Source organism: Gossypium raimondii, chromosome 10 (assembly GCF_025698545.1).
Source record: "Gossypium raimondii isolate GPD5lz chromosome 10, ASM2569854v1, whole genome shotgun sequence".
Taxonomy (NCBI): Eukaryota; Viridiplantae; Streptophyta; class Magnoliopsida; order Malvales; family Malvaceae; genus Gossypium; species Gossypium raimondii.
The window spans coordinates 20,091,537-20,119,234 of record NC_068574.1 but is presented as its reverse complement, the minus strand read 5'-3'; the positions used below and the strand labels follow the sequence as shown (position 1 = coordinate 20,119,234).

Below are 27,698 nucleotides of genomic sequence, written 5' to 3'. Positions count from 1 at the left end.
GTAGTTGTGAAAGCCAGTAGGGCATATGGGTGACAACCCAACAAGAAATAACTATAGGAATTGACACACTAGTGGTGCCTGGTATACAAGATAATGAATGAGGGTTTAACCAAGGATCATAAATAATGATCTACCGTTAAGAACTGCCAGAGTGTGCTCAGAGAAACCTTAGAAGCTAAGGATGTGACACAAAGTACGCGGGTGGGTCTATAAGGAAAAGAAGGGTTATTTAGAATCCATTGACAAAGAAGGATATACTGGGTGGCATATACGTCTTTCGAAACTATTTTTCTTCAAGGGAAAACCATTAAAAAAGTACCAGTCAAAGGGCTAGTTTCGCAGGAAACCAATATAAGGGGGGGAGAGATCATGAAAATAGATGGTCACTCTGACGATAGCCTGCGGGGTATTGAAGGTCAAAGTGGTCCACAACAGAAGGCTACATTATACTGACAAGCATGATAGAAGTAATCCAACCGCTATTCGTCCCAAGTGAGACTTAACCCGCCAGAGTGGCGTGGAAATCTTTCTAGTTATCCCAGAAGACGATATGACAACAATTCTTTTGGGGCTATGGTAATAAAAAGAGTCTACCACAAACTAATCAAATTTGGAATAATCGCAGAGAGGGAGATACCCAAGGGAAATTAAAAGGGTAAATCACAGGGCTACCTTAGAATGACATAGTGGAAAGAAGACTTCCATACTAGGACTAAATGGAAAGAAGAATACAAGTAAAAGACAGAATCCATGGAAATAGCGAGACGTCTAAAGAATCTGTCAGGACTGATCGTGGGTTGATAGAATTGTTGGGGGTAATTCGCTTAGTGATCTATGCACAAATGGATAGGATTTGGAGTAGCTTAGAGCCCGCTATGATGGGTTTAAGAGAATTTACTCTTGCCAACAGAAAGTTATTCATATTCAATTCTTTTTATTTAAAACCCTTGTAAGATGGAGCCTATTTTCGTGTAATGTAGAAACTCACTAAGTTCATTCGAATTTACAAAGGTTTTGACCTGTGGTTGCAAGATTTGAGGGATAAGGAACTCGATGAGGGACAAAGCTAGACTGTGTGGAATCGAGGATTCGTTGTTATTGTTAAGTCATGCATATAAGAAATGGGTAGCTTTAGAGACTTCACAGTGGAGTCGAATATACATATATTGTAAATTTGTAATGCCCTTAAAGTCTGGGGTTTGGGTGGTAAACTTTATTTAAAAATATTTGTCTCTGTTGTAAGTTTTAATAAATAGGGAACACAATTTGATTTTTAAAATAATGAGTTCTAATATTGCACGTAAACCCGATCCAGTTGTGATGCCCCATACCCGGATTCAGTGAACGGGTCAGGTAGAAGTGATCATGGGCCTAGAAAATGGACCTAAAATTTTGTCTAGGCTCGGCCCAAAAGAAAATTGCTAAGCCCGAGCTTGACCCAGCTTGACCCATATTAAATTTTACAACACCAAAAAAAAATATATTTTTTGAAACATAATTCAGATTGGGCTTTATTGAAAAATGTAAAAGAGTATGACATGACCCATATTAAAAAAACAAAGACACTGACCTAAAAAGCAAAGACTTGGGCTCAATCCATTCTGATGAAGTAAACCCAAGGCAGAAGGAAAAATCAAAAACTATAACAGATAAAAGAAGACTCTAGACAACTAATTAATTCCACCGCTATTTTGCCCAATCAAAAGCCAATCTGTTATCATCCTGTCTCATCATCTTCCATTTCTTTACTGGGATTTCCCGGATACCAATGGAGGCATTTCCCCAAACCCTTTTGATTATACAATTATAGCCTTTTCATTTCTTCGTTTCCTCTTCAATCCATTCCGTCCTCCTTATCTCTGTCCTTCAGATGTTCTGCATACTCAGGGACTCCACCTATCAGGTAAATCTCATCTTTCCTCTTTAATGCCTCCTCTGCGAGTGAATGTGCCAGACTATTCCCTTCTCTTGGGATGTACTCGAATGAAATATTACTAGATTTGGTCATTATCTGATGAATATCATAGATAAATGCTCCAATCATTGATCTGTCATGGCTCTTCATCTTACACTTTTTAATAATCGATAATGCATCTCCTTCAATGATGATCTTTGCCCATTGCATGTCAATACCAATCTGTGTTGCTGACCGGCAAGCGATTGCTTCGATGACAAAAGCTGAAGCAACCTGTTTGTGAACCTCTGTGAACGATAGGAGAACATTTCCTTCACTATCCCTCGCCACAATCCCCACACCCGATTGGTTTAGATTTCCATCATATGCCGCATCAAAGTTTATTTTCACGAATTGATCAGGTGGGTGCTTCCATTTCCAAAAAAGTATATATTTAATATATATATTTGATTAAAAAGTATATTTGATTAAAATTAAAAAAATATATTTAATATACAATTTGGGCCGAGTTGGGCCGAAGCTAAAAAAGTTTTATCGGAGGCCCGGCCTATTTTCTAAACGGGCCTCTTTTTTTGCCCAAACCCATATTTCGGGCTTATATTTTTACCCGAACCCTCCCATTTTTTGGGCAGGCTGTCGGGCCAGGCCGAGTAGCCCAACCCATGATCACCTCTAGGGTCAGGTAAGGGTGTTACATGACTTCACGTCAGTGTACGAACACTTAGTAGAGAATTAGCATAAAATATAAAGATTTAAAAGTGGCTATGACTGCAAGTGTGGTAGGTCAATTGTAATATTTGTAAGTGTACAATGGAATACTTGGAGCATTTCAAGTATCCAGCGTAAAGGAGATTAAGTGTTATGCTGAATTGACAACGATGAAACACACACTTAGGAAGTTTAGCTAGCTAGTGTTTAAGTGGCATAGTAAGACAATCCATAAAGTGAGGTGAATTAAGATATTATATCACAATTCGTAGTATTAATCAGATAAAATAGAGTAGTTACCTCAATTCATAGTCATATTGAATATAATGAGTAACCAATCTACGAAAGCAAACCGAAATTGAATTATAGAAGCACAAACCACAGAAACTATATAACATTCATCTTTTCCTCTTCTTTCACTTTTGACGTTCCAGCGTTGTCTTTACCTATGTTCGATATACAATTATAGAAGCGTTGTTAATCACACAATTCAACGTAAATTTAACAAAATCAAACATAAATTCATTTAATTTAATTTAGTCCTTTAAAATCCTAATATTCGAAACACTCATTGTTTGCAGTTCTCTTTATCTAATTGAATTCTGATTTCGTATTTCTTCACTGAGGGCCTCTAGCTTTCAATCTATAACATATATTTTTAAGAAAATTCAATTTAATCAATTGGGTCCCCAATACCATAAAATTACTATATGGTTTAGTTGGATTTCTATTAAAATTCAACACTTTTATATACTTTCTATTTTAGTACTAACATAATCTAACTCTTTATTCTTAAATCTACCTTTACCAAGCTTAATTTCATAAAATTTTCATTAATGGTACCTTAATTAAAACTCAAACAGTTAAGAAATCTAACACATAGGCATGAATACTAAGCTTGAATGATTAAATTTACTTTTTCTTCTTTATTTTCCTACGGTTTGAAGAGAAAAGAATGAAAATAATGTTTTTTCCCCACTAAAGGTTATATATATGATTAGTGGTTCAATTAAGTTAATAAATCACTAACTTGTCACTAATTTGTCACTTGAACATGCCTTTTAATGTTGATTAATGAATAATAGCGGAGAAGGCCATGATATTCCACTACCATAATATTAATTATAGAATATTTATTTCCATGGACTTGGTTATTAACTTATTAAGGGCTTATAAAATTTATAATCAATTTTCTATTCATTTTTAATCACCATGCAATTTAATCATTTTACCATTTATACTAATTTAATTGATTTAATTATTAATTAATTTAATTTCTTAATCTCATATTTGACTCATAAATTTTTTCGTTCAAAGTTTTCAGTTTGAAACTTACTTTTCTAACACTTGCGAGAATCGAGTCATTACAATATGGGTGTCGCGACAATGACTCTGACGAGGCAAAATTTATGAAGGATATTTTGCAGTCTAACAAGACTTAAGTTAAATTTTAAGTGAGGGCATAATTGTCATTGTTAGGTTAAGTTAGAAAAGACTATAAATACTACTTTATAAGTATTTAGGCGTAGAATTTTAAGGTTAAACATTTTTTTACTTTTCATATTTTTAGATTAGATTAGATTTCTTTTATTTTATTTTCTTTAAAATAGATTTTGGTGTAGATTTTCTTCTATTTTGACGAGAACTCTTTTAATGGAGATGATCAAGCTTGTGGGTTTCATCAAATGTTAATATATTAATGAGCATTTTCTCAAATCCTTCTCTTTTATATTTTATACCTACCATGTGTTTGTTAAAATTCTTGCGTGAGATTTAAATTTGATTATCTGCTGAATCATTTTATTGGTTGATTGATGAGTGAGTTACTTAACTAAGTAATTATCCATGATTTGATTATTTTTTTGTTCAATTGTATTGAATCATATATTACACTAGAATTGATGCCTCTAGTGGAAGATTTAGATAGATGAGTCTGGGAGGAGACTTTATTGTGTAGGACTTTGATACATTTGTATTGAGTAGTGAGACCGATAGGAGATTTATATGCCTAAGTGAGACCGAGAGGGGAGCTTAGGTGGTATCTTTTAGTTTAGGATGAGACTGAGAGGAGATTCCTAATGACAATTAGCAAATAATATAATCAACATAGGTTTATTAGCTTAGTTAGTAATTAACAAATCATTTGATCATCATTTCAATCACATTGTTTTTAGTAAGAACGAAGAAAGTTAGTTTGGTATTTTTATTTGTTAATTTAGAATTTAGCTTTAATATATTTTCATATTTAGTTTGCGCTACTAATTTTCGATTCAAATAGACTAGTAGTTGCTTAGCTTGTAATTAATTTGACAAACAAATGTACAATTGACAATCTCTTGGGTTCGATCATTAGAATACTTTGTGTATTATATTGTAACACATATTAATATTATAACTATCCTATCACACTTGTAGTCAAAGCCACTTTTGATTCTCTATCTTTCTTGCTAATTTTTTGTTTAGTGTTCGTACATTGGCATGCGATCACCTACTAAAAGTAAGTAAACTGTTTCTTTTCTGAGTTTTTGGTTTGTGTTGCTCGAGCCCACACTCGACGCAATTCATGGTACGAGGATAGTAAAGAAGGCCGTTCGATTAAAAACTAGGATCGACTTAAGTCCACCTCGTACAAAGCACATTTATAATTCTGGTTAGGGTTATACTTTAAATATCACAAAAGAGTTTGGTTTTAGAAAATTTTTAAAACTTCTATTGTACCTATAATAATTGTTTTCTAAATTGATTTTTCTAACATAAGAGGCCCTTCTCCTTTTCGTCTAGGGAAATCTCAATTATAGCAAAGTTTGCAGAAGATATTTCCCCATTTAAAGGTCGAGATTGACTGTATGAAAAGAATGGCTGAATGGTCCCTGCATCAGCAACAACACTTGTGTTAATCCCTACTCCAATTGTTCTCCCCCTCCCCTTGAAGAAAATAAGGGGAAATATCTAAGGTATATCATCTGAAATCCACCACTTTTGGTCTGAGCACTTCCTATAGATCATTATATATTGTCAAGGCTTTATAGCTAGCCCTTGAAGGATATGGGCCAAAGTGTGATCAACATCAAAGGGCCGCGATTCGTTACGAGGTTTCTAGGACCCATCATCAACAAACCTTAGCTCAAAATCAACACTGCAAAAACTGTTCGCACCCTCATTGAATAAACAATACTTAAACACCTTCTAGAGATTATTGAATTGCTTCTTGGTAACCTTGTAACCTCCAAAGAAAGGCTTGGAATTGTACAATTTAGTGGGAGGTACAGTCCATTCAATGGGAAAGTCAAAACCCTTAAACTTTGATTCCACAAGTATGTACTTGTGGTGATCCAATCTCATGTTGCTAACCTTCCCATACATCAAGTTTTCCATGGAAGGGTTCTCTTAACGCTTGGCAAAATAAAACAACCTCGGATAAGTAGTTTGATTTACTTGCAACAGTTGAAATAGGTTCTAAAAAACCCTTAGCTAGGGCTACTCCTTTCGTTTGGTACAATGGATGAGGAACCCTATGATAATCCACCATGAATCTCCAACTAGTTGCCTCGCTGCAACACCATAGTAGTTGAAGACTTCACCCACAAATGGATGGATAGGGAAGTAAAAGCCTGCCTTCAGTGCATAAATGGGGAAACTAAAGTGTGACAATGATTGAATTTGTGAGGGTGCCTAGTGAGAGGTTTGAGTGACGATGAGTTTAGTGCTCGATGGCTAGAGGTGAGTGATAGGTAGAGATATTCATGGGTCGATCCGATTTACTATTAAAAAAATTAAAAATAAATTTATATTTTTATAATTAAATTTAAATAAAAATGTTTTTATTATTTTTAAAACAGTGAAATGAATCATTTCGGTAGGCCATGTCTAGTTGGGCTTAGGACTAAAATTTTTGTTTGAATCAGGCCTAAGCTTGGCTTGGCCTATGAACACCTCTACTGATGCATAATTTTTTAGTTGGGGAAGGATTATAAAATGAAAGTTCATAAGGATGAGTTCATTTATGATCTAGGGCAACGTGTGAGAAAAAAAACAAAAAGGTGTAGTAATTTTTATTTTTAATTATATTTGATAACTCTAGGATATAGAGTTATTTTATTACTTTTAAGCTTTTATTTCATTCAAGTTAAGAGTGATTGAGAGTGTTTTAGTAGTTATTTTAATTACTAGAGTTATTTTATTACTTTTAAGCTTTTATTTCATTTAAGTTAAGAGTGATTGAGAGTGTTTTAGTAGTTATTTTAATTATGTTTATGGTAAGTAGTTAATCTTTGAAGCTTTATTTTAATAATGTATTCCTGCCAATTTGGACATTGAAAATGTGAATTTTTATCCTTGAAGGTGACTAGTAGAACATTAGAAATATGGAGAAAAGAATATGCTAAATTTCACCAATTGAAGCCTCAATGCTGCAGCAATGCCATAGCCTCAAACCTGACATGAACAAATTGGAAACTTCATACTTAAAGAGCTCCACATCAGCTTTTGAGCTTAACCCATCTTTTAATCAAGTGCTGATAGTAATCGGGAACCAGAAAGAATAGGCTAAACAAACATGTAAAGGCCCAAAACATTTCTAATAAGAAAAAAATAGAATACGAAAGGGGTTTGATCTAGTCTATCTTCTTTAAAGGAGGATATAAAGATCATATTTCTCAAAAAATAGGAGGGCAGCCGCTGAGATTGAACAAACAGAACAAAAACTTTCAGGGTAAGAGCGTCGGAAAAGAAGCAGATAAGAGGAGGAAGTACAAGACGCAAACAACTTGTGGAGAACCACCGACATTAGACTCACATCTCTTCGCCTTTGTATTTACCTATTATTTTGTTTTTTTTATTGTTTGAAATCATGGATAAAATTTGTTGAAGTTTTTTTTAGTTTGATGATTATGAGCTAAAAGTTTATTTGCTAGAATGATTATGGAACCCTAATATGAGATTATTGGTACTTTGCTAGGGATGTTTGATGCAATTTGATGTTTATTCATTCAAGTGATTTTCATGTTTAATGCTTGCTGTTGCTTGATCAACATTAGTGGGTAATTGAGTTAATTGTTAAATCTAAAAGGGTTGTGATTAATGGACATAAAACTTGAATGGTGCATGTTTAATTTCTTTGATGTTAAATTTGTAACGATATAGACATATATTGTTACCGTTCATAATCTTGTCGGAACGGTGCTTGCAATTGTAATATTGATATTAACTTGGCATAGACATATGTTAAATTGATTAAAAGATTGAATATGTAGTGACTTCGAGAGAAGCCTATAACTTGTTAGGGGCTCGTTAGGGGCTTCCATGGAAAAATGAATTTAAGGGACCCAATTGGGCACAAATCATGATTCAAATGGCTCAATTGGATGCACTTTTCATTGATAGGCTTAATTGATTTTTAATTATTTTGGAGGGCTTATTTGACATTTTAACCTAATTTTTTATTGATGCATTAGAAATTCTATACACTTTTACCATCAACATCTATATCTATAATATATATATATATATATAAGCACGACCCTAGAAAAACTTTTAAACTAATAATAGTTATGTTATTTTATCCAATTAGTTGATTTTTACTATTGGTTATTTCCTTTTATTATCTTTAATACTATGAAAATGCTATTTTATTCTCTTAATTATTGTCCAAAAATAATGGACTTTATTATATATTAAATCAATTATCATTTAATTAGCAAATATTATTTTATTTTATTTTTAAAAATATTATTTTTTATTTAATAAACTATTATCGTCAAATTCATATTAACATGCAAATTAGTTTAAAAAGTCAAAATATATTTACTTTAATATTAAAATCAATAACTTTTATAGATAAAAATATAAGATAAATGTTAACAAAATGTGATTTAAAGTGATATTTAAATAATACTAGTATAGTTTACGCACGCTTCTCAGTGGGTTGATTATTTATTTATATAAAATTATGACGGTAAAACTTTCTTTAGAATAGATTTTGGTTGTAGATTTTCTTCTCTTTTGTCGAGAACTCTGTTAATGGAGATGATCAAACTTGTGGGCTTCATCGAATTTTAATTTATTAATGAGCATTTTCTCAAATCCTGCTCTTTTATATTTTATGCCTACTATGTGTTTGTTAAAATGCTTGTATGAGATTTAAGTTTGATTATTTACTAAATTGTTTTATTGGTTGATTGATGAGTGGGTTACTTAACTAAGTCATTATCTATGATTTGGTTATTTTTTTGTTCAATTGTATTGAATCGCATATTACACTAGAATTGACGCCTTTAGTGGAAGATTTAGATAGATGAGTTTGAGAGGAGACTTTATCAGGTAGGACTTTGATACATTTGTGTCGAGTAGTGAAACTGATAGGAGATTTATATGCGTAAGTGAGGCCGAGAGGAGATTCCTAGCAACAAGTGGCAAATAATATAATCAACATTGGTTTATTAGCTTAGTTAGTAATTAACGAATCATTCGACCATCATTCCAATCCATTTGCATTGTTTCTAGTAAAATGGAAGAAAGTTGGTTTAGTATTTTTATTTGTAAATTTAGAATTTAGCTTTAATATATTTTCATATTTGGTTTGCGTTACTAATTTTTGATTCAAATAGACTAGTAATTGTTTAGCTTGTAATTAATTTGACAAACAAATTTACAATTGACAATCTCTTGAGTTCGATCCTTAGAATATTTCGTGTGTTCCATTGTAACACATATAAATATTACAACTGACCTGTCACACTTATAGTTGAAGTCACTTTTGATTCTCTATATTTCTTGCTAATTTTCTGTTTAGTGTTCGTACATTGGTGTGTCGCCACCTACTAAAAGTAAGTAAATCGTTTCTTTTCTGTGTTTTTTGTTCATGTTGTTCAAGCCCACACTCAACGCAATTCGTGTTACAAGAATAGTGGAGAATGTCGTTCAGTTGAAAGCAAGGATCGACTTAAGTCCACCTTGCACAAAGCACATGTATAATTCTAGTTAGGGTTTATACTTTAAATATCACAAAAGAGTTTGGTTTTAGAAAAAAATTTAAAACTTCCACTGTACTTATAATAATTATTTTCTAAACTGATTTTTCCAACATAAATGATCCTTCTCCTTTTCATCAGAGGAAATCCCAGTTGTAGCAAAATTTGCAGAAGATATTTCCTCACCTAAAGGTTGAGATTGACTACGTGAAAAAGATGGTTGAATGGTCCTGCATCAGTAACAACACTTGTGTTAGTCCTTACTCCAATTGATCACCCCTTCCCCTTGAAGGAATAAGGGGAAATATATGAGGCACATCATCTGAAATCCTTCACTTTCGGTCCTAGCACTTCCCATAGATCACTATATATTGTCAAGGCTTTATAGTTAGCCCCCGAAAGATATAGGCCACAGTGTGACCAACATCAAAGGGCCACGATTGGTTACGAGGCTTCTAGGACCTATCATCGACAAACCTTAGCTCAAAATGAACATTACAAAAACCATTTGCACCTTCATTGAATAAACAATACTTAAGGTGGGTTTGGATGGACGGTGCGTTTACCTGCGGTTAGTGTAAAAACAACAGTGGCAATGAGATTAGATACTGTAGTGTGAGACAAAAAGTAAGCTAAACGCATTGCACCCCACTGTCCATCCAAACCCATCCTTAAACACCTTTCGGAGGGTGATATCCTTGAGCACAACTATGAGGTCCCTTCCGCAAATCATTGAATTGCATCTTGGTACCCTGGTAACCTTCCAACAAAGGCTTGAAATTGCATAATTTAGTGGGAGGCAGAGTCCATTCAATGGGAAACATTAGTATGCAAATTAGTTTAAAAATTCAAAATAATTTTACTTTAATATCAAAATCAATAACTTTTATAGATAAAAAATATAGGATAAATGTTAACAAAAAATGATTTAAAGGGTTATTTAAATAATACTAGTATAGTTTATCTACGCTTCTCTTTGGGTTGATTATTTATTTATATAAAATTATAGAGTAAAATTTTAAAAATTAAAGTATACTCTTAAGTAAAATTTTTAGAACTAGATTAGTGGTCAAACTGATCAGGCCATTGGTTTGTATGGTTTGATTGAATAAATAATTTAGACTCCCACGTAGGACATCTAATTTAGCATTTAAAACCTATTAAGACAGTCACGACGATCGTCGTTAGGGATAACTATTTCGTAACAAAATGATAATGTAAGTGACTGAAATGTAATATTTTAAACACAAATAATTAAAATGTAATATGAAAAAAATAAAAGTAACTATTTTTATAGTTTATCCTATAGATTATAGATAAGTAGTTTAAGTGGTTTATTAGTATATTAGCCAAAATTATAGTAACGCATTTAAAAAGCTCGATAGTTTTTGGGGGGTTTCTTTTTCGTTCAAAGAGTCACAGATAGTCGAACGAAAGAAAAGGCGGAGGATAGAGTTGCAAGAATGAAGAATCCCAATAAAAAAAAAAAAAAAACAGAAATGATGGGGAAATCCCAATAATGGGAAATCGCTGTCTGTCAGAGATTTTTAACCTCTTGCGTTGTGTTATCTTCTTCAAATACATTTCTTGACTTTGTCTACTTCCCTCTTAAGTTTCCCATGTCTGCCTCCTGCTTCACACTCTTCTTTTCTTTCTACATTCACTCTTATTATCATTTACTGTTTTACATTGAAAAGGTTGGATTTTTGTTCAAAATGCTGTTAATCTGCAAACAAATTTAGCTTTCCTCTTTTTTTGTTTCAATCTGATTATCTCAACTTTTTATTCAAAAATCAAGAATGCCGTTAACCACCGTGACCCACCTCCACCTCCACCTCCTCCTTCTCCTCTTCCTCTCCGCTACCACCACAACCGCCACTTGCTTCACTTACCACCGCCGTCTTCTCCACCAGCCTTTCTTCCCTAATATTTCCTCCCCACCAATCTATCCTCCTAGCTCTACCGTATTCCCCGCGCCGCAACCGGCGCCTTATCACAGCCAGCAACAACCACCCAAATATCCTTTCTCCACCACCCCCCCTTCCACTCCTCAAAAGCCTTTCTTTCCTTCATTTCCTTCTCCTCCGCCACCCTCCATGGTACCAACTTTTCCCGCCAACATATCCTCCCTGCTCGTACCTGACTCTCCCTCACCCTCGTCCCACCGCCGGCACATCGTCCTCATCTCCCTCTCCTCCTCCCTCCTTGCGGCCGCTGTCATCCTCGCTCTCGTCGCCCTCACCCTCTTCTTCCGCAATCGTAACCACCACCACAACAACACTTCCAACTCCGAAGATAAAGCTTCCCTTTCAGACTCAATGCGCTTATTCCCTCCCAACATTCCTCCCTCAGATGCCTCCCAAAAGCCACCAGCTCCACCTCCAGCGCAACAACCGCCCCGCTATGTCTCAATCAACCGCAGCTCCGAGTTTCTTTACTTAGGAACACTTGTAAACTCTACAGTCGACCCACAAAAAGTTATCCTCTCTAGCAATGGAGGTAGCAAGTTGGGAGGTTCATCTTCTCCTTATCAAAAGCTTGGCTCTCCAGAACTGAATCCATTGCCACCATTGCCAAAAGTCCAAACTTTCCAAAGTGGAGAACAATTTCTCCAAAATGAACAAATGGGTAGTTCTGAGAACGATGTCGAAGATGAAGAAGATGAGTTTTTTTCGCCAAGAGGGTCTCCTGGTAGAAGAGAGAGTCCACCTCCATCAGTAAGAATAGAATCAAGTTCAAGAAGGGAATTTCATGGTGAGAATTTTGGCAGCCGAAGCTTCAACTCAAGAACAGCTTCTTACCCTTTATCTACCTGTCGTTCACTTTCAAATTCATTCTTGAACTCAAGCCCTTCGAGTCAGAGATCCAAGTCTCCAGATACTGTTGTTCCCATTTATACTGTGAGAGTAAAAACCTCATCTTCAACTCCACCTTCATCTTCGTCGTGTTCAGATAGGGATTCACCGGATATAGGCTCAAGTCTTTCGGGGCAGAACAAGGAATCTCCATCAAAGGTTATGCTTAAAAAGCTACCGCCGCCACCTCCTCCGCTTCCTCCGTCGCGTTTTTGGGAGGTTCCTGTGGCAGTGAACTCTGTTTCGGAGACTAAGTCTAGGGGGCCTCCGGTACTTGTTGCTCCTTCTAGGCCAATGGTGGTAAATGGGCAGTCGAAGAACAACGAAGGCTTAGGGAGGAGTGAAGAGACCCTAAAACCCAAACTCAAGCCTTTACATTGGGATAAAGTTAGAGCGAGTTCGGATCGGGCCATGGTGTGGGATCAGATAAAAGCAAGCTCTTTTCAGTGAGATGCCTACTTCCTTCTTTTACTTAATTAGTTTAGTGCTGTCAGCCATGTTGTCGTAATAATATATATCTAGTTTGCTTATAGTTTATTCTTCTTTTGGCATTGAATTACTTTTATGGCTATGTAATGTCTATTTATTGCTTTTTCAATGTTTTTTTAAAGTTGTAGAATGCTATAATGATGCTTGCAGATTGAATGAGGAAATGATTGAGACACTGTTTATGGTGAATAATTCAAATTTGGCCACCAAAGATAATGCCCGCAAGCCGATTCTGGCTGCCGTGAATCAGGAAAATCGCATTCTTGATCCAAAGAAGTCACAGAACATTGCCATTTTATTGAGGGCACTAAATGTGACCATTGATGAAGTCTGTGAAGCACTTATGGAAGGTAATCCTATCATTTTCATGTAAAATACAATTGATCTGTAAAAGATAGATCAATAAAGGAGAAATATTATTTTTTCCTTGACAAGAAATTAAGATGCTCTCTAGAGTCTAGAGACATGTTCCAGTGCATAAGAACTCTGGTCTCGAAATGATTTAGTTGCACTGCAACCATAAAATATTGAGTTTGGTATTCAAACCAAGCGCTCATAAATAAAAACTGAGACTAACTGCAGTAATTCATGATTTAAATGAATAGTCTCTCCCAACTTAGGAGGTCTCGTCTCCCGTCAAAACTGTACCTCATGTAGCATAGGTTTCTGTGGTGTCACCTACTTGCTGTCTGTTGTCCACTTCACTATACATTTTGATGTGGTTGAGGTGGCAATCCGCGGAGAAAATATGGTGCATTTCATGCTGTTCATAATTGCTGAAAGTCTAGCTACTTATGGATCAAAACTCTACATACTTTATTGCCTTTCAAACTATAGTTGCAAAGAGATATTCTGGAAGGGACAACCAAGTTTTTCTCTTTGCACCATTGCCTGCTTCATCTTTACCTCATTTCCCTCCCCATCCTTGCCTTCCATTCAATATCTAAAGTGCTTTAACTTTGCGAACAGGCAATTCAGACACTCTTGGGATTGAGCTCTTGGAAAGCTTATTAAAGATGGCTCCAAGCAAAGAAGAAGAGCATAAACTGAAGGAGTTCAACGATGAATCCCCTTTTAAGCTAGGTCCTGCTGAGAAATTCCTCAAGGCAGTGCTTGACATACCTTTTGCCTTCGAGAGGGTTGATGCTTTGCTTTACATTGCTAATTTTGACTCTGAAATTGAGTACCTGAAAGGATCTTTTGAAACTTTACAGGTAAGTAATATGCAAAACCTTATGCTTGGATTTAACTCAATGATTGTGATCTTTGCATCCAATAACATTATGGGGGCAACCGTGGGTGCACTATTTCTCCATTTTGCTTTAGATAAAGCTTTGTGCCACTTGTATTCCTGAGCTCTGCATCCTTTTCATAACTGTTACACTTGGTAAACTGGTCGTTTGATGTTTTAGATGAAGGATTTCTATATTTCAATTTACTGTTTTCTGGTATTTCTCTAATTGATGCGACTTATTTATTTTCTGCAGGCTGCTTGTGGAGAGTTGAGAAATAGCAGAATGTTTCTGAAGCTTTTGGAGGCAGTACTCAAAACTGGGAACCGCATGAATGTTGGCACCAACCGTGGTGATGCACATGCCTTCAAGCTCGACACACTCTTAAAACTTGTTGATGTGAAGGGCACGGATGGGAAAACCACACTTCTGCATTTTGTTGTGCAGGAAATCATCAGGGTGGAAGGTTCACACCTTTCTGGTGCCAATCAAAATCCAAAAGCTGAGAAAATTCAGCAATCTGATTTTCAGGATGATGTTGAATTAAGGAAGTTGGGTCTGCTAGTAGTTTCCGGTCTAAGTGGGGAGCTAACCAATGTGAAAAAGGCTGCTGCGATGGATTCCGATGTTCTCAGTATTGATGTTGCAAAACTTGCTACTGGTATCTCTAAAATCAGAGAAGTTGTAAAACTCAATGAAGGGATTGCTCTGAAAGACAATAGCTGCAAATTCTCGGAGTCGATGAATGAGTTCCTGAAGAAGGCAGAGGAAGAGATTGTAAGAATCCAAGCCCAAGACAGAGTTGCTCTCTCTATGGTGAAGGAGATAACAGGGTATTTCCATGGGAACTCAGCCCAGGAAGAAGCTCATCCATTCCGAATCTTTATGGTCGTTAGGGATTTCCTTTCCATTCTTGATCAAGTGTGCAAAGAGGTTGCAAAGGTGAATGAGAGAACGATATACAGTTCGGCACGTCCATTACAAAACCCTCCCACTCCATCAGTTTTTCCCGGACTCAATGTAAGGCGGCATTATAGTTCCTCTGATGATGAAACCCCATCATAGTTCCTGATAAATGTCTCACATCCGCATTTGTTCTTGTGGGTAAATATCATCACCTTTCATCATAGTTCCTTATCCCTGAATCATAACTTCTAACAGCTCCCATTTCAGAATGCGGCATTCAATGCAAATGTGCTTGTGAGCAAATCTCAACATATATATATTTATCAGGAGCTTATATAGTGTAGCTATAAAGTTGGATCTTTCCTGTAAATAAATTAGTTACGAAGTTTCAAGTTTATGCTAAATGATAGAAGTAGACATCTGCTGTGTTTTAAGACAGGCCTGCCAAACCTTTTGTTATAATGGAGCAGAGATTGTTCAAAGATAATATAAATATGATATGATACACAAAAACAAGACCCCCCTTGTCCGACCTTTATTTTCTTTTTGGGAGATTGAGATGGAAAAATTTCCATCATTGGATCTTGACAATGAAAAAATGTGTTGAATTACAGACACTGGGCTTGTTCACTTATTGCATATCGACCATGGGGTTCTCTTAGATACGAGAAAGATTCAAAATTTCAAATGAATATAAAGCAAAACAGCACTATTGGGACCTCTCAGCATCCATACGTTCAAGCACCCGCCGTGCTTCCTCCTCGGTAGCTGGAACAACATTTCGAATCTTCAATCCCTCTTTCATGGCATCGGGGCGGACAGTAAATGTGAAGTAGAATTTGTTGGATACCTATTCATATAAGACCATATTTACTGAAGATAAATACTGCATCCCAATCCAAACACTAAATGAAAGAACTTGGGAGGACACAATACTTATGAGAAGGTAATTAAGTATTAGCTATTATTTCGCAACTCCAACTAGCTTTTGATGTTCTATCTGGACCTTCCAGATCATTTAAGATTACTAATGTGCATGCATGTGTAGAACCATTGTTTTTTATTCAACTTGTTGAATTCAAGTGTTCGTTCTTTTCATTTACAGAATGGGGTCTAGACAGTGATCATTGTAAGTCAATCAAGTTTTAATTTGAGATCGAATGTGCTATAACAGCGAGGAAGCATGATGGCAGATGTTTTAACCTAGCAAACAATTATTACACAAAGTTCTTTCGTTCTTATATAGTTTCGGGTACTCACCTCACTGCACCTTAGCTCAGGCCTTGTGACATGAGCTACAACTTCCACATTTATCAGAGGCTTCATAGGGTTCTCAAGTTCTGTGTATAAAACACAAGACTTGAAACGGAGGAAATTTCCAACATCCACCTGCATCACCCAAAAAAAAGCGTTGTTCCCTTGATAATTTCATATATAAATAAAACAAAATATTTTAGTAAATTTCAGCACAACTTTCTACGTAGTGGATCCATTGGTGGCGTATTCATCAACTTATAAACAGCTGCAAGAATGAATTTTTCTGAAAGTTTTAATTATTTCTTGAACAGTTTCAACCTTCAACTTAAGAAAGGAAGTTTCCCAAAGCAGCCGATTCGAGAAAACCCTCTTTATCTTACTGTGTAAAACTAGTGTCAAAGTTCATCAACACAACTAACTTAACCATTATTCATAACATTAATTATCACAAGGCCACCTCGCTACACCTGAGAAGCTACCAAAATCTGAGGAAGAAAAGGTGCAATTTATGTTGTGTCGAGATTAGTTACTGTGAAGTTCGATCTACATCTTACTTGATAGTACTAGCTTACTTACAGGTTTAAAGAAGTCGACATGATCAACTTCCATAAAACAAGGAGCCGCACCAGCGAAGGCATAAGCATTCGAGAAGGCCAGTTCAGATGCTTTCCGCATCAAAAATCCTCCGAAAATTCGACCATGAATATTCCTTTGCTGTGGTTGGCACATCAATGAATTCTCATGACGAGTATCTCTTATAAGAATGCTATCTCTGTCTGCCAATGCTGGCATGTCGCAGAAAACCCGCCCTTCGGCTAACAATGTGTTAAGTCTGTCTTCATCTCTGTTATCAACATCCTTCTTTTCCGCTACTCTCTTCTGCTTTCTCATTTTGTTCCTCTCTTCTGCTTCTTTCCACAGCAATTTTTCATGTTCAGTTTCGGGCAAGATCTGGTTAAGTGGAGCAGATTTTCCTGTCTTGGAGTCACGAGCAACAAATGTGAAGTTTGCCACAAGAGCTACTGAATCAGAGGGATCTGGAGAATCTACCAAAAGAAAAAAACTATATTAGTAGCTAACCACAATAGAAAACTATTAAACTCCAAAGAAACTTAAGATACAGAGAAATCATTCAAATCAAGTACATTAGTTCCAAAAACTTTTAACAAGGGATTGGATTGAACCGGTGATTTTCAGGTTTTACTTCTTAGTTGTTCATTTCATTTCAGACACACAAAGCCAAAAATCAGAGAAAATCAATCTAGGCAAAGGAAAATATCACCAAATTTGAGGGCTTTGTATGTGACTCTCAGAAAAAAGCATAAAAATTATTTTACTCAGCACTCAGCAGCATCTGAGAATGCTATATCTGAAAGTTAGAAATTCATTTGGTACACATATCCCAGGTCTACAATACAGATCTTTGAAAGTTGAAGCAGATGCAGCAAGCTTCCCGCATTAACGGACCAATAAAAGAGCAGAAAATTTGAGCCAAAGAGAAGTCAACTGTGAACATTGATATAACCTAATAGGTTTGAGTTGAGTGGAATGAAAGAGCAAATTACACCTCAATAAGTGATATAGCTGACTGCTATTTGACTGTGCAAGATGACCAATTCATCAGGTTTGAATACAAAACCAGCAAAACGAAAAGGAACAACCATAGATCCCTTGACCTGGAATTGAAATCAGTGAACTGGCTAAAATTCATGTGAAACTATTAATCTGCTAGTTGCAAAAAGGCTCTTGAACACATTAGTTCAGCTCAGGGTTTTCTTTACTGAACCAGCTGGAAGATATAAAGAGGGCAAAAACAAGGGTTAGGCAGTCTTTGATATTGATCTCAACAAGCCAAAACTCTCGATGACATCCTAATATCAGAGATTAACCTGAGGTTCCTTGTATTAATCTTTCGGGTAATCACACACTGTGATCAAAATTTGCATGATATTTGACATGGGTGATCAAAATAGGTAAAATCAGGCATTACAACGGAGAAGAAAGACCTTTAACATCATATCAAGTGTGCAGCATATAAGCAGCAACAATATTTGAAAAAAGACACAAATAATGGGGTCAATGGCAACTTTCAAACTCGTACACCTTCTAGATTATCTATGTACAGAATAGTTATCAACTCGATCTAGCTGCAAACTCAACTAAACTAATCAATATATATTCACATGTTTTAATTCAACAAGGCCACTATAGGATGATGGTCCATGGACATTCAGAATCAGAAGAAACAAACATACGGCCGCAAATGTAAATGAAAATTATCTGCAGCCAACTTCAGACCACGTAAGAAAGCACAAAATAAAACATCAACTAGCCTTTATTCTGCACTACCTGGCGTAGATTGAGTTACTTCCATCTGAATCTCCATTGATGACCTCCCAACCCATGTAACAGCCCCGGATATTTTCAAATCAAAGTCAACTCGGATCGGTTTCTTGAGAACCATCTTGTCAACAGAAGCAGTAACCAATAATATAGGCCTTGTAGCACCATCATCCTTACGACAGTGCTGGTGCAAAGCAAGAAATAAATTACACTAAGTATGAAATTAAGTACTCAACTCAGAGCATGCATATATTTTACCCCATTTCAAAAACTATCACGAGTCTAAACTCAAACAATTTTAATATAGCCATTAAATTATATTTACAAATCATTTTCAAAATTGTGACCTTATAGGAGATGGTTCCAGCAAGAGCATCAAGATCCTCGAGCAATTTCCCCATCCTCATCTCGTCCCAAGGATTCTTATACTGCTCCCTAAGTATATAATCAGAAGAAAACTTATAAGCAATACTAGTCCTGCTCATTGAAGGGGTTTTCGCAACTAATTCAGTTTGAGAATCTTTTTCAGCAAAACTTTTCTCAAACATGCTTGATCTTGCTTCCCATAAGGCATTCGTTACAGGAGAGTGGTACATTCCAGGCCATAAACTGATTGGTTTCCTCATTGAAGACCCTGCATCAATAGGCTGAGAGGTCTGAATTGGTCCACTAACAGTGGAAACAATTGGGATATCATTTGAAGCTGAAAGTTCAGCATTTGGGTTTGTTCTTTTAACACAAAAGGTTCTGATTTGTGGAAAAGTTTGGGCCTTGGAAGTCAGTGTCGGTTGGTTTACTGAATCTGGGAAGTGGGTATTTACCCTTGAGAATGAAGACGAATTGGCAGCGAAAATCGGCATGGTTGAATCAGAAAACTTGAAATAAAAAATGGGAATTGGGGAACTGAAGGTTTCATTGGTTGAACGAGTATTTTTAATCAAGGATCGGAGAGATTTGGAGTTGGACTTGTTAAAAATGAAGGAAGGGTGAGAAAGTGGTCTTTTCAAAGGGATCATGGTTTGATAACGTTGAAGGAAACTGTAAAACTAGAGGATAGTTTCAAGTTAATTGGTGTGTGGAGTTTCCATTCGTTACATTGCAAAGCTTTCCTATTCGGGAGGGTTTGGTTTGATCTGGATGATAAAAAGTAGGAAGAAAATATTAAATTTCACAAGACATGTCAAAAGAAGAAATTAATTTAAATTTCGTGTAGCCAACAAAAATATTTAGTTTAGGGCAGAAATAAATAAGGTTCATATCACTATGTGGCCCCGAAGTATACCAGCTTTTTCATTTTACTAACTAATTTTCTTTTTTCATTTTGAGTAAAAATATATGACCAAAAAATAGAGGTTTAGATTAAAAAAATAAGACTCTTTTAAAAAATAGGCCGGGACTTCAGGTAAAATTTTTTGGCCTGGACTCGGCCTTGTCCGAATATGCAAAAAAAGAAAGAAAAAGAAACTGTTATTTTTTTACTGTTTTCTTGCTTTTTTTATATTATTTTGTTGTTATTTTCTTATTGTTTTTCACTATTTTGTTATCATTTCACTATTATATTGCTACTATTTTGTTGTTATTGTTTGAATAGTATCTTTTATTTTATTGTTAATTATGTTACTATTTTAGATGTATTTACTTGTTAAGTTGCACTTATCTTAGTTATTTAAGTATACATATTTTTTAAAATTTATTTTTAATTTATTAAAAATATTTATTTTAATGTTTTTAGTATTTTAGATGTATTATATTTTTAAAAAATATATAAAAAATAATATAGATTGGCCGGGCCTGAGTTTTAACATTTTTATCAATGTCGGGCTTGAACAATTCTAGGCCCATTTTTTGGGCCGAGTCAAGCCTAACAAACAGGTCTAACATTTTGATTAGCCCTACCCATAGACACCTCTATTACTAATGTACTACTAATTATATAATTTTTAAATATATATATGAAAAATATAAAAATATATAAGATGTACAAAATCATATATCACATCGTGTATATATATATATATATATATTAAATATTGCAAATTCTTAAAAATTTGTGTTCAGAATATAGATTTTTGACATTTGGCAGCATTAAAAATTCACATTTTAAATTAATTATCAAAATCATTTTTCTATATTAATGTCACTAATATTAGAATTTATCCATATTTATATTAATATATATATAATTATTATGTTTTAAATAACAATATATAATATGAATTAAATTTTGCTTTATTTAATAATGCTACATAAATGAATTTTATATATAATGATGCATATAAAAATCAAGGGATATTATCTCTAAATCCTTTATTTTTGTGTGTGTGTTTTATAGTTTTCTTTAGGAGTTTCACCCCACCATTTTATTTATGCAGTCCTCTATATTTGATAATGGATTTAAATTGAGGCTTAATTAAAAATATAATTATGTCTAAATCTTTTTGCGTTTTTATAATTTTTTTAAAGTGTTGTGTCTCAAATATTCATTTTGCAATCGTTCATCTTTGTCATTGTGTTTTATTTGAAGCTTAATTTTTCTAAAAATATTGCAACACAAACCCTCACATATTTTATTCCTTTTAATTTCAACATCAATGCTTAATAATGAAAATATTTATAGTTTAACTAAATATATATTTCTTACAGTATTCCTAACAATTCCTTTGAATATTATTTCCTTGATTTTTGTATGTTAAAAATTAGTGAAAATAATAAAATAATTCTTAATTGCATTAAATAAATTGCATTTTTCCGTTTAGTGGTGGAATTAAATTAAATTTCTTTAAAATTTTGAATTAATTGCAAACATTCAGGTAATATCAAATGCGACTTCACATATTTGCTAATTTAAATTTTTTAGAAATATATTAAAAGAAATTTAAATAAATATAATATGAAGCATATTCAATAATTAAAAGAAGTTTGAATAATTTAACATTATTCACCTTATAAATAGTGACTTGCATGCGGTTTACAAAGACATTTATTTTATTTTTCAACATACAATTTTAAAAAAAATTAAAATCAATACAATCCATCGTAAATCATAATATAAAGGTTTAATTCATTATTTAACCTTTAAAGTATACCCATTTTTTCATTTTGATATCTAAATTTTCTTTTTTGGTCCATATTGATACCTAAAGTATGCATACGTTTTATTTTTAGTCCATTTTTATAGGCGTTAAAAAAATCTTATAGCCAATCACAAAGCACCACGTGGTGTCTTTATGTAAAAGAACAATTTTTATTAAATATATTTACACATTAAAAATATAAAATCTGGATATAATTTATTGAAATTTATAAAATAAAATTTACTAAAAAGGGATAGTGGAAAAGAAATTAGTTGAAATTAATAATATTATTATAAAATATAAAAATGTAAAAATTATTTTAAAAAAGTTTAAAAATATTTTTTATAAAATTTTAAAATATATAAATTCAATATTCTAAAAATGTATTTAAAATTGAAGTTTTTCTTTGCAGAGAATCTTTACTATTGCTTTCCATCCTTTGGAGGGAATCACTCATGTTCACCCATGTTCATCTTTGTCTTTGTTTTGTAGGGAATCACCCCTATTCATCTTGGTATTTACTTTGCAAGGAATTCTCTGATGGTTGCAAAACAAATCTTCTTTGGCTTGAGCCAACATTGCGCTGGCAGTCGATTTGGCATGAAGGAACTTAGCAGTAGTTTGATCTTGGACAACGGATTTGCATAACCTTAAGTTTTTGTTGAAAAGATCATCCAAATACTTGGAATCATATTTTTCATCATTAAATTTATTCCACCATTTCATTCTAAATTTCGAACTAACAATGGGACTCTCATGTAATGATCTTGTTAATAAGCATAATTCCAAGAAAAAAAAGTAAGGAAATACACAATTTTGAAAAGAAATGGATTATGAAAAAAATTTCAAAACATTTTTTTATAAAATATTGTGAGGATTTTTGTGTAGCATATGTGAAGATGCTACTTCTTTTGAAAAATACTTCTTGAAGAGATGTTTCTTGAGAAATATTTTTGAAAGATTTTGATTTGTGTAAAGCAATCTCTCTATTTTATGATTTGATGGTTTTGATGATATTTTTGTTTGGAGGATGATTTTTCTACTTTTCCTTTTCCGTTGTCTTTGAGTTTTGGGGGCATTTTTGAAAGAATTCTTTTGCGAAAAAAATCAAGTAAAGAATTAGTTTCTCCTTTGATATATTCAATTTCGAAATTAAATATATTTAAAATTGCTTGTCATCTTGCAAAAATCTGTTTTGAGACAATATTTTGAACATCTTTTTGTATAACTTCTTTTGTTGATTTGCAATCAATTCAGAAAAGAAAATTTTGATTTAATAAATCACTTTGAAATTTTGTAATACATAAAACAATTGATAAAATCTCTTTTTAATTGTACTATAATTTTGCTAAGTTGGATTCTAATGTCTATATGTAAATTGTACTATTTATTCTTTTCCTTCCTTAACCTGTTTCAAAATCCCACCATACTTTATCTTAGAAGCATCTATTTTACTATTTTGGAGACGGTTGGATTAACTAGGTGTAAACAAGAAAGTTGGGTGATTTGTTATTTATTTATTTATTTGGGTAACTATATTGGTGTGAACATTTATCCAAGGTTGTGAGTTCTTCTTAAGCCTCTCATATAAGGGCTTACATAATTTGCTAAGACCGGGATAAAAATCTATGACATAATTGAAACTATGTAAGAACCTTTGTAGTTGGACTTTATCAAGGATTTGATTTGGAATTTTTTTTGTAAATTCTATAGATCTTTTTATTGGAGTAATGGTCCATTGGGTAACATAATGATCTAAAACCTTAACTCGGTTTGAAACAAACTAATCTTGGATTTATATACTACTAAACCGTTATTTTTATAACTTTGATAAAAATGGGCAAGTGTTTGAAGTGTTTTTCTAAATTTTTAGAAAACACTAGTACATCATCAATGTATACTATTGTAAATTGGGAATATGGATAAAAGTATCATTCACAATTCTTTGGAATCTAGATGGAGCATTTTTTTAGTAAAAAAGATATTATGTTTCATTCGTGTTGTCCAAATGGTTCAGTAAATATCGTTTTGTATCTTTCTTCTTCTTTGATTTGGATTTGCCAAAATCCTTATTTCATGTCAAATTTTGAGAAAATATTGGCATTGCAAAGTTTTTACAATAAATCTTTTTTATTTGGGATTGGGTATCTAATTCATTTTAAAGCTTGATTGAGAGATTTGTAATTAATGACTAATATTGGTATCTCTCTTTCAAGGTTTGCTTTTCATCACATAAAATTTTGAACAACTCCAAAGAGGGCTTCTCCTTCTGATTAAATTTTTTTATTGAGAATATCTTATATTTGTTTTTACAAAATTCTTTCATTTCTTTGTTCATCTGTATTGGTCTTACTTTTGTTGAAATTTGTCTTTCATCAACATCATTTTCATATGGTAATTTCACTTCATGTTTTTGCCTGTTGCAAAAAATATTAGGAATGTCGAATATATTGTTGATTCTATTTCTTCTTTAATTTGATTTTTTTGGACTTCTCCTTTTTTATCTAATTGTCTAGATAATTTTTAAAACATATTTCTTCTTTTAGAAAAGAAATTTATTTCTATTTATGATTAATCAAATTATTGATTTGCTCATTCGGATGGACAAAAATTTAATAGGTCAAGATTTTTTATTTTGAGTTTTTCCACGAAAGGAAATTCTACCTTAATATTTAAAACTTTGGTGGATATTGAATAATTTGTTACTTTGTAGGATTTGAGTAAAGATATGAACGGGGTTCCTAATATGACATCTTGGGTAATATCTTATACTATTAAAAACATGTTTGATATTTGATAACTTTATTACAAATTTCAGCATTAGGAATTTTTAAGTAATTTTGAGTTTTTTTATTACCATTTGCGACTTTAAGAGATTCTGATGTTTTGTTATAATATTTATTGGAATTATCCCTTCTCTAATACAATTTTGATTTGCTTCTATGTAAAAAAGGGCTACTGTTTCCAATTGAAATTCGTTGTTTATAATGAGATTTATTTTTATCAAATATCTTTGGATGGATACTTCAGCGAGAACCATCATGTATTCTTGTGTATTATCTCTACGGTCAGGTTCAATTTTTAAAGAACTATCTTCTAGTTATTCTTGTTTTAAAGTTTTCATTTGCTTCTTCATTTCTTGTTGTTCATTTTTAAGCTGGAAAAGTTCTAACTTAATTTGTTTTATTTCCAATTGTAATTCAAAATTTGTGATTTGTCTAGGCTTCATTTTTCATATTTATTAAATATTATATCCTATATATTGTACATCTGTGATTGTCTAGGAATAATCTCTTCTTTTTTTTCCTAGTTTGTGTAACACCTCAATATCTGACCCAATCATCAGGTCCGAGTTACGATATGTCATATTCGTTGTTGGAACAACTTTTGTCAAATTTACAGTAAAATAATCATTTATGTAACAACCTATTTTTTAGTGGTGTCGAAAACAGTGGTTTTGAGACCAGAAATCTGACGAGTGAGTCCGTAACTATTATTATTTAATATTTACGAGTCAAATATAGCATTATATTAAATTTTGATTTGATAATTTTTACTAATTGAATGAATAGTTAATTATAAGTGATTTGTCCCTAAAGTCAAGTGATTTTAGAAAATGAGGTATTGGGACCTCGTTTATGTAAACAAAACCTATAAATATTTTTATTAAATATTTACGGAGTTATTATATAGGTGTATTAAAATTTGGTCTAGGCATTTTAACGTTTAGATAGTTAATTAAGGAAAAAAACTAAATCGTAAAAAATATATATATAAAAGTTAATCGCTATTAGTTTAGATGGACTAAATGGGTCTAAAAGAATAATTGAATGGCTTAAAAAGGAAATTATGCCATACCTAAGTAGAGTAGGCGGTTTATGGATGAAAAATAAATAAATAATAGGTTAATTTATATTTAAATAAGGTTAATATGTAATAAAACTAATAATAGAAGTGAATGGTCATTTTTATTTTATTATCTTCAACCTTTTCCACCGTTTCTCCATTGGAGAGAAAATCAAGCTTTCGGTCAAGCTTTTCCTTCAAATTGGTAAGCCGATTTTAATTCGTTTATTGTATTTTTTATGTTTTTGAGATTGTTACAACTAGGTCCAGTTAATTTATATCTCTGATTTTAAAATTTAGCAAGATTTCAAAATTTGTCATTGATAAATCTTAGATGTTCTTTTTATAGAAATGGGTAGATTTGGAAGGTATGAAATGTTTAAGGACTCTTTGATAAAGTAAATTTTGTTAAATTTGCATATAGGGACTAAAATGAAAATTTGATGAAATTACCATGAGATTTCTATAAATTCAAGTTTTAGAGGGCTATAGGAGGACATAATTGAAATTGGAATGAAAAATGAAGCTCAATTGTGAAAGTTATACTTGTTTTAGTTTTAAGGACTAAATTGAATAAAATGCAAAAGTTTAGGGCATTCAAATAACAAAATTAAATTAATATACACTTATAATAGGGTGATATAAGATCTTTGGAATTGATAAATTGAATTGAATTATTGGATAGATAAAAATTGGACCAAATTGAAGAAAATCGAGGAAAAGATAAAAAATTATTGATTAGTCCTTAGAGAGTTGTTTGTTTGTTGTCTTGATTAGATAAGTTCATATGGTATGTTTGTGTTAAATTATTAATGCATTTAGAATTATAATTGTAATCATATTTAATTGAAAATTTTTTTGAAGGGAAATTGTGTTATTATTATTGATAAAGAAAATTGGGCTGAAGTCACCCATAACATCAATTTAAATAAAACCAGCCTAAAGAAACAAACCCAAAGAACAATAATAGGAGGAAAAAAAAGGTTCAAAAGAAAATACGAAGAGACAAAACAAAAAATAAAAGGAAAACAAATAACCCAACTTTATTCTGGCAGACAACTCAGCAGAGCATTAATTGATCTTCATTTCCAAAGCTAGATACTTCCCTATCCATGGAAACCAAAAACCCCAAGGAGAAAACAATGAAGCTTTCCATCAGAAAAACAACAAAACCAAACCCCTTCATTTCACACATTTTCGATCTAGTCTCGTCCTCAAAGAAACACTGTAAGCTTGACAATCAAGGCAAACGAAGAGGAACATCACTACGACTCTCTGTGTCCCCTGATCGACGCCTACAACGGTTATTTTCAGCCACATGTTTTGCAAAAAGTGGCACAAAACCCACCAGATAAGTATTTTTCCCCACTTTAAGCCTTCTTTTGATAAAATATTTGTTACTCTATTTGCATCTCACTGACTATGATGAAAATCACATCTATTAGAACCTCCTGGTTTGTGTTTGGCGTCATGTATATAAGCCTTAATAAGTGAATCATCTATGTCACAAGCTTGCATTTTCGTTATTACCGATAGAGTATCTCCCTCAATCAATACCTCTCGAAACCCTGGATCTCTTCCAAGATTCACTGCCTGAAGACAAGCAATAGCCTCCGCAGCAAAACTAGTAGGTATGTTGTTGTTTATTACTATGTTTGAAACCACCACTCTACCTTCCTAATTTCTAACAACTATTCCAGTGCAGGAACGCTTACCACACCTATTGAACGCTGCGTCAAAGTTAAGCTTATGGAAAGGAAATTCAAGAGGCCTCCAACACTCATTGCCCACTCGTCTTGTAGGTAACTTCCTCTGTAATTCATCCACTTCTCGAATGTAGGATTCCACTTTGTAGATAATATCGTGTGTCAAAATAACATTCTTCTTGTGGACTAGTTTGTTTCTTGCTGACCAAACGAACCATATAGTGCAAGTCACAATCCTACAGATAGGATTAGGAAGTGAAGAAAAAAATGTAACTTAGCCAATCTTGTAGCGAACTATAAGAAATGTTACCAAGCCATGAAATTTGTAATTTGTCCTATATTTTTGCAACAGATAGGCAGTCCCTAAATATATGCTCTAACATTTCACTTTCTCTTGCA

General features: G+C 33.3%; 2 protein-coding genes and 1 long non-coding RNA gene across 3 annotated transcripts; 2 read left to right on the top strand and 1 right to left on the bottom strand.

The window, feature by feature from the left end:
* Positions 1-5,410: 5,410 nt before the first annotated feature.
* Positions 5,411-7,632, top strand: LOC105778013 (uncharacterized). The gene is made up of 2 exons (XR_001128497.2): positions 5,411-5,577; positions 6,965-7,632. It is a non-coding gene; the product is annotated as an uncharacterized LOC105778013 (long non-coding RNA).
* Positions 7,633-11,056: 3,424 nt separating this feature from the next.
* Positions 11,057-15,507, top strand: LOC105776620 (formin-like protein 2). Its single transcript, XM_012599378.2, has 4 exons — positions 11,057-12,892; positions 13,086-13,285; positions 13,905-14,149; positions 14,423-15,507. Exons 1-4 carry the CDS (start codon positions 11,391-11,393, stop codon positions 15,230-15,232), a joined length of 2,757 nt encoding a protein of 918 aa, XP_012454832.1. The 5' UTR covers positions 11,057-11,390; the 3' UTR covers positions 15,233-15,507.
* Positions 15,498-19,833, bottom strand: LOC105776621 (acyl-coenzyme A thioesterase 2, chloroplastic). The gene is made up of 5 exons (XM_012599379.2): positions 19,021-19,833; positions 18,680-18,857; positions 16,907-17,376; positions 16,334-16,462; positions 15,498-15,923 (listed from the first exon to the last, which is right to left on the bottom strand). Exons 1-5 carry the CDS (start codon positions 19,687-19,689, stop codon positions 15,783-15,785), a joined length of 1,587 nt encoding a protein of 528 aa, XP_012454833.2. The 5' UTR covers positions 19,690-19,833; the 3' UTR covers positions 15,498-15,782.
* Positions 19,834-27,698: the final 7,865 nt, after the last annotated feature.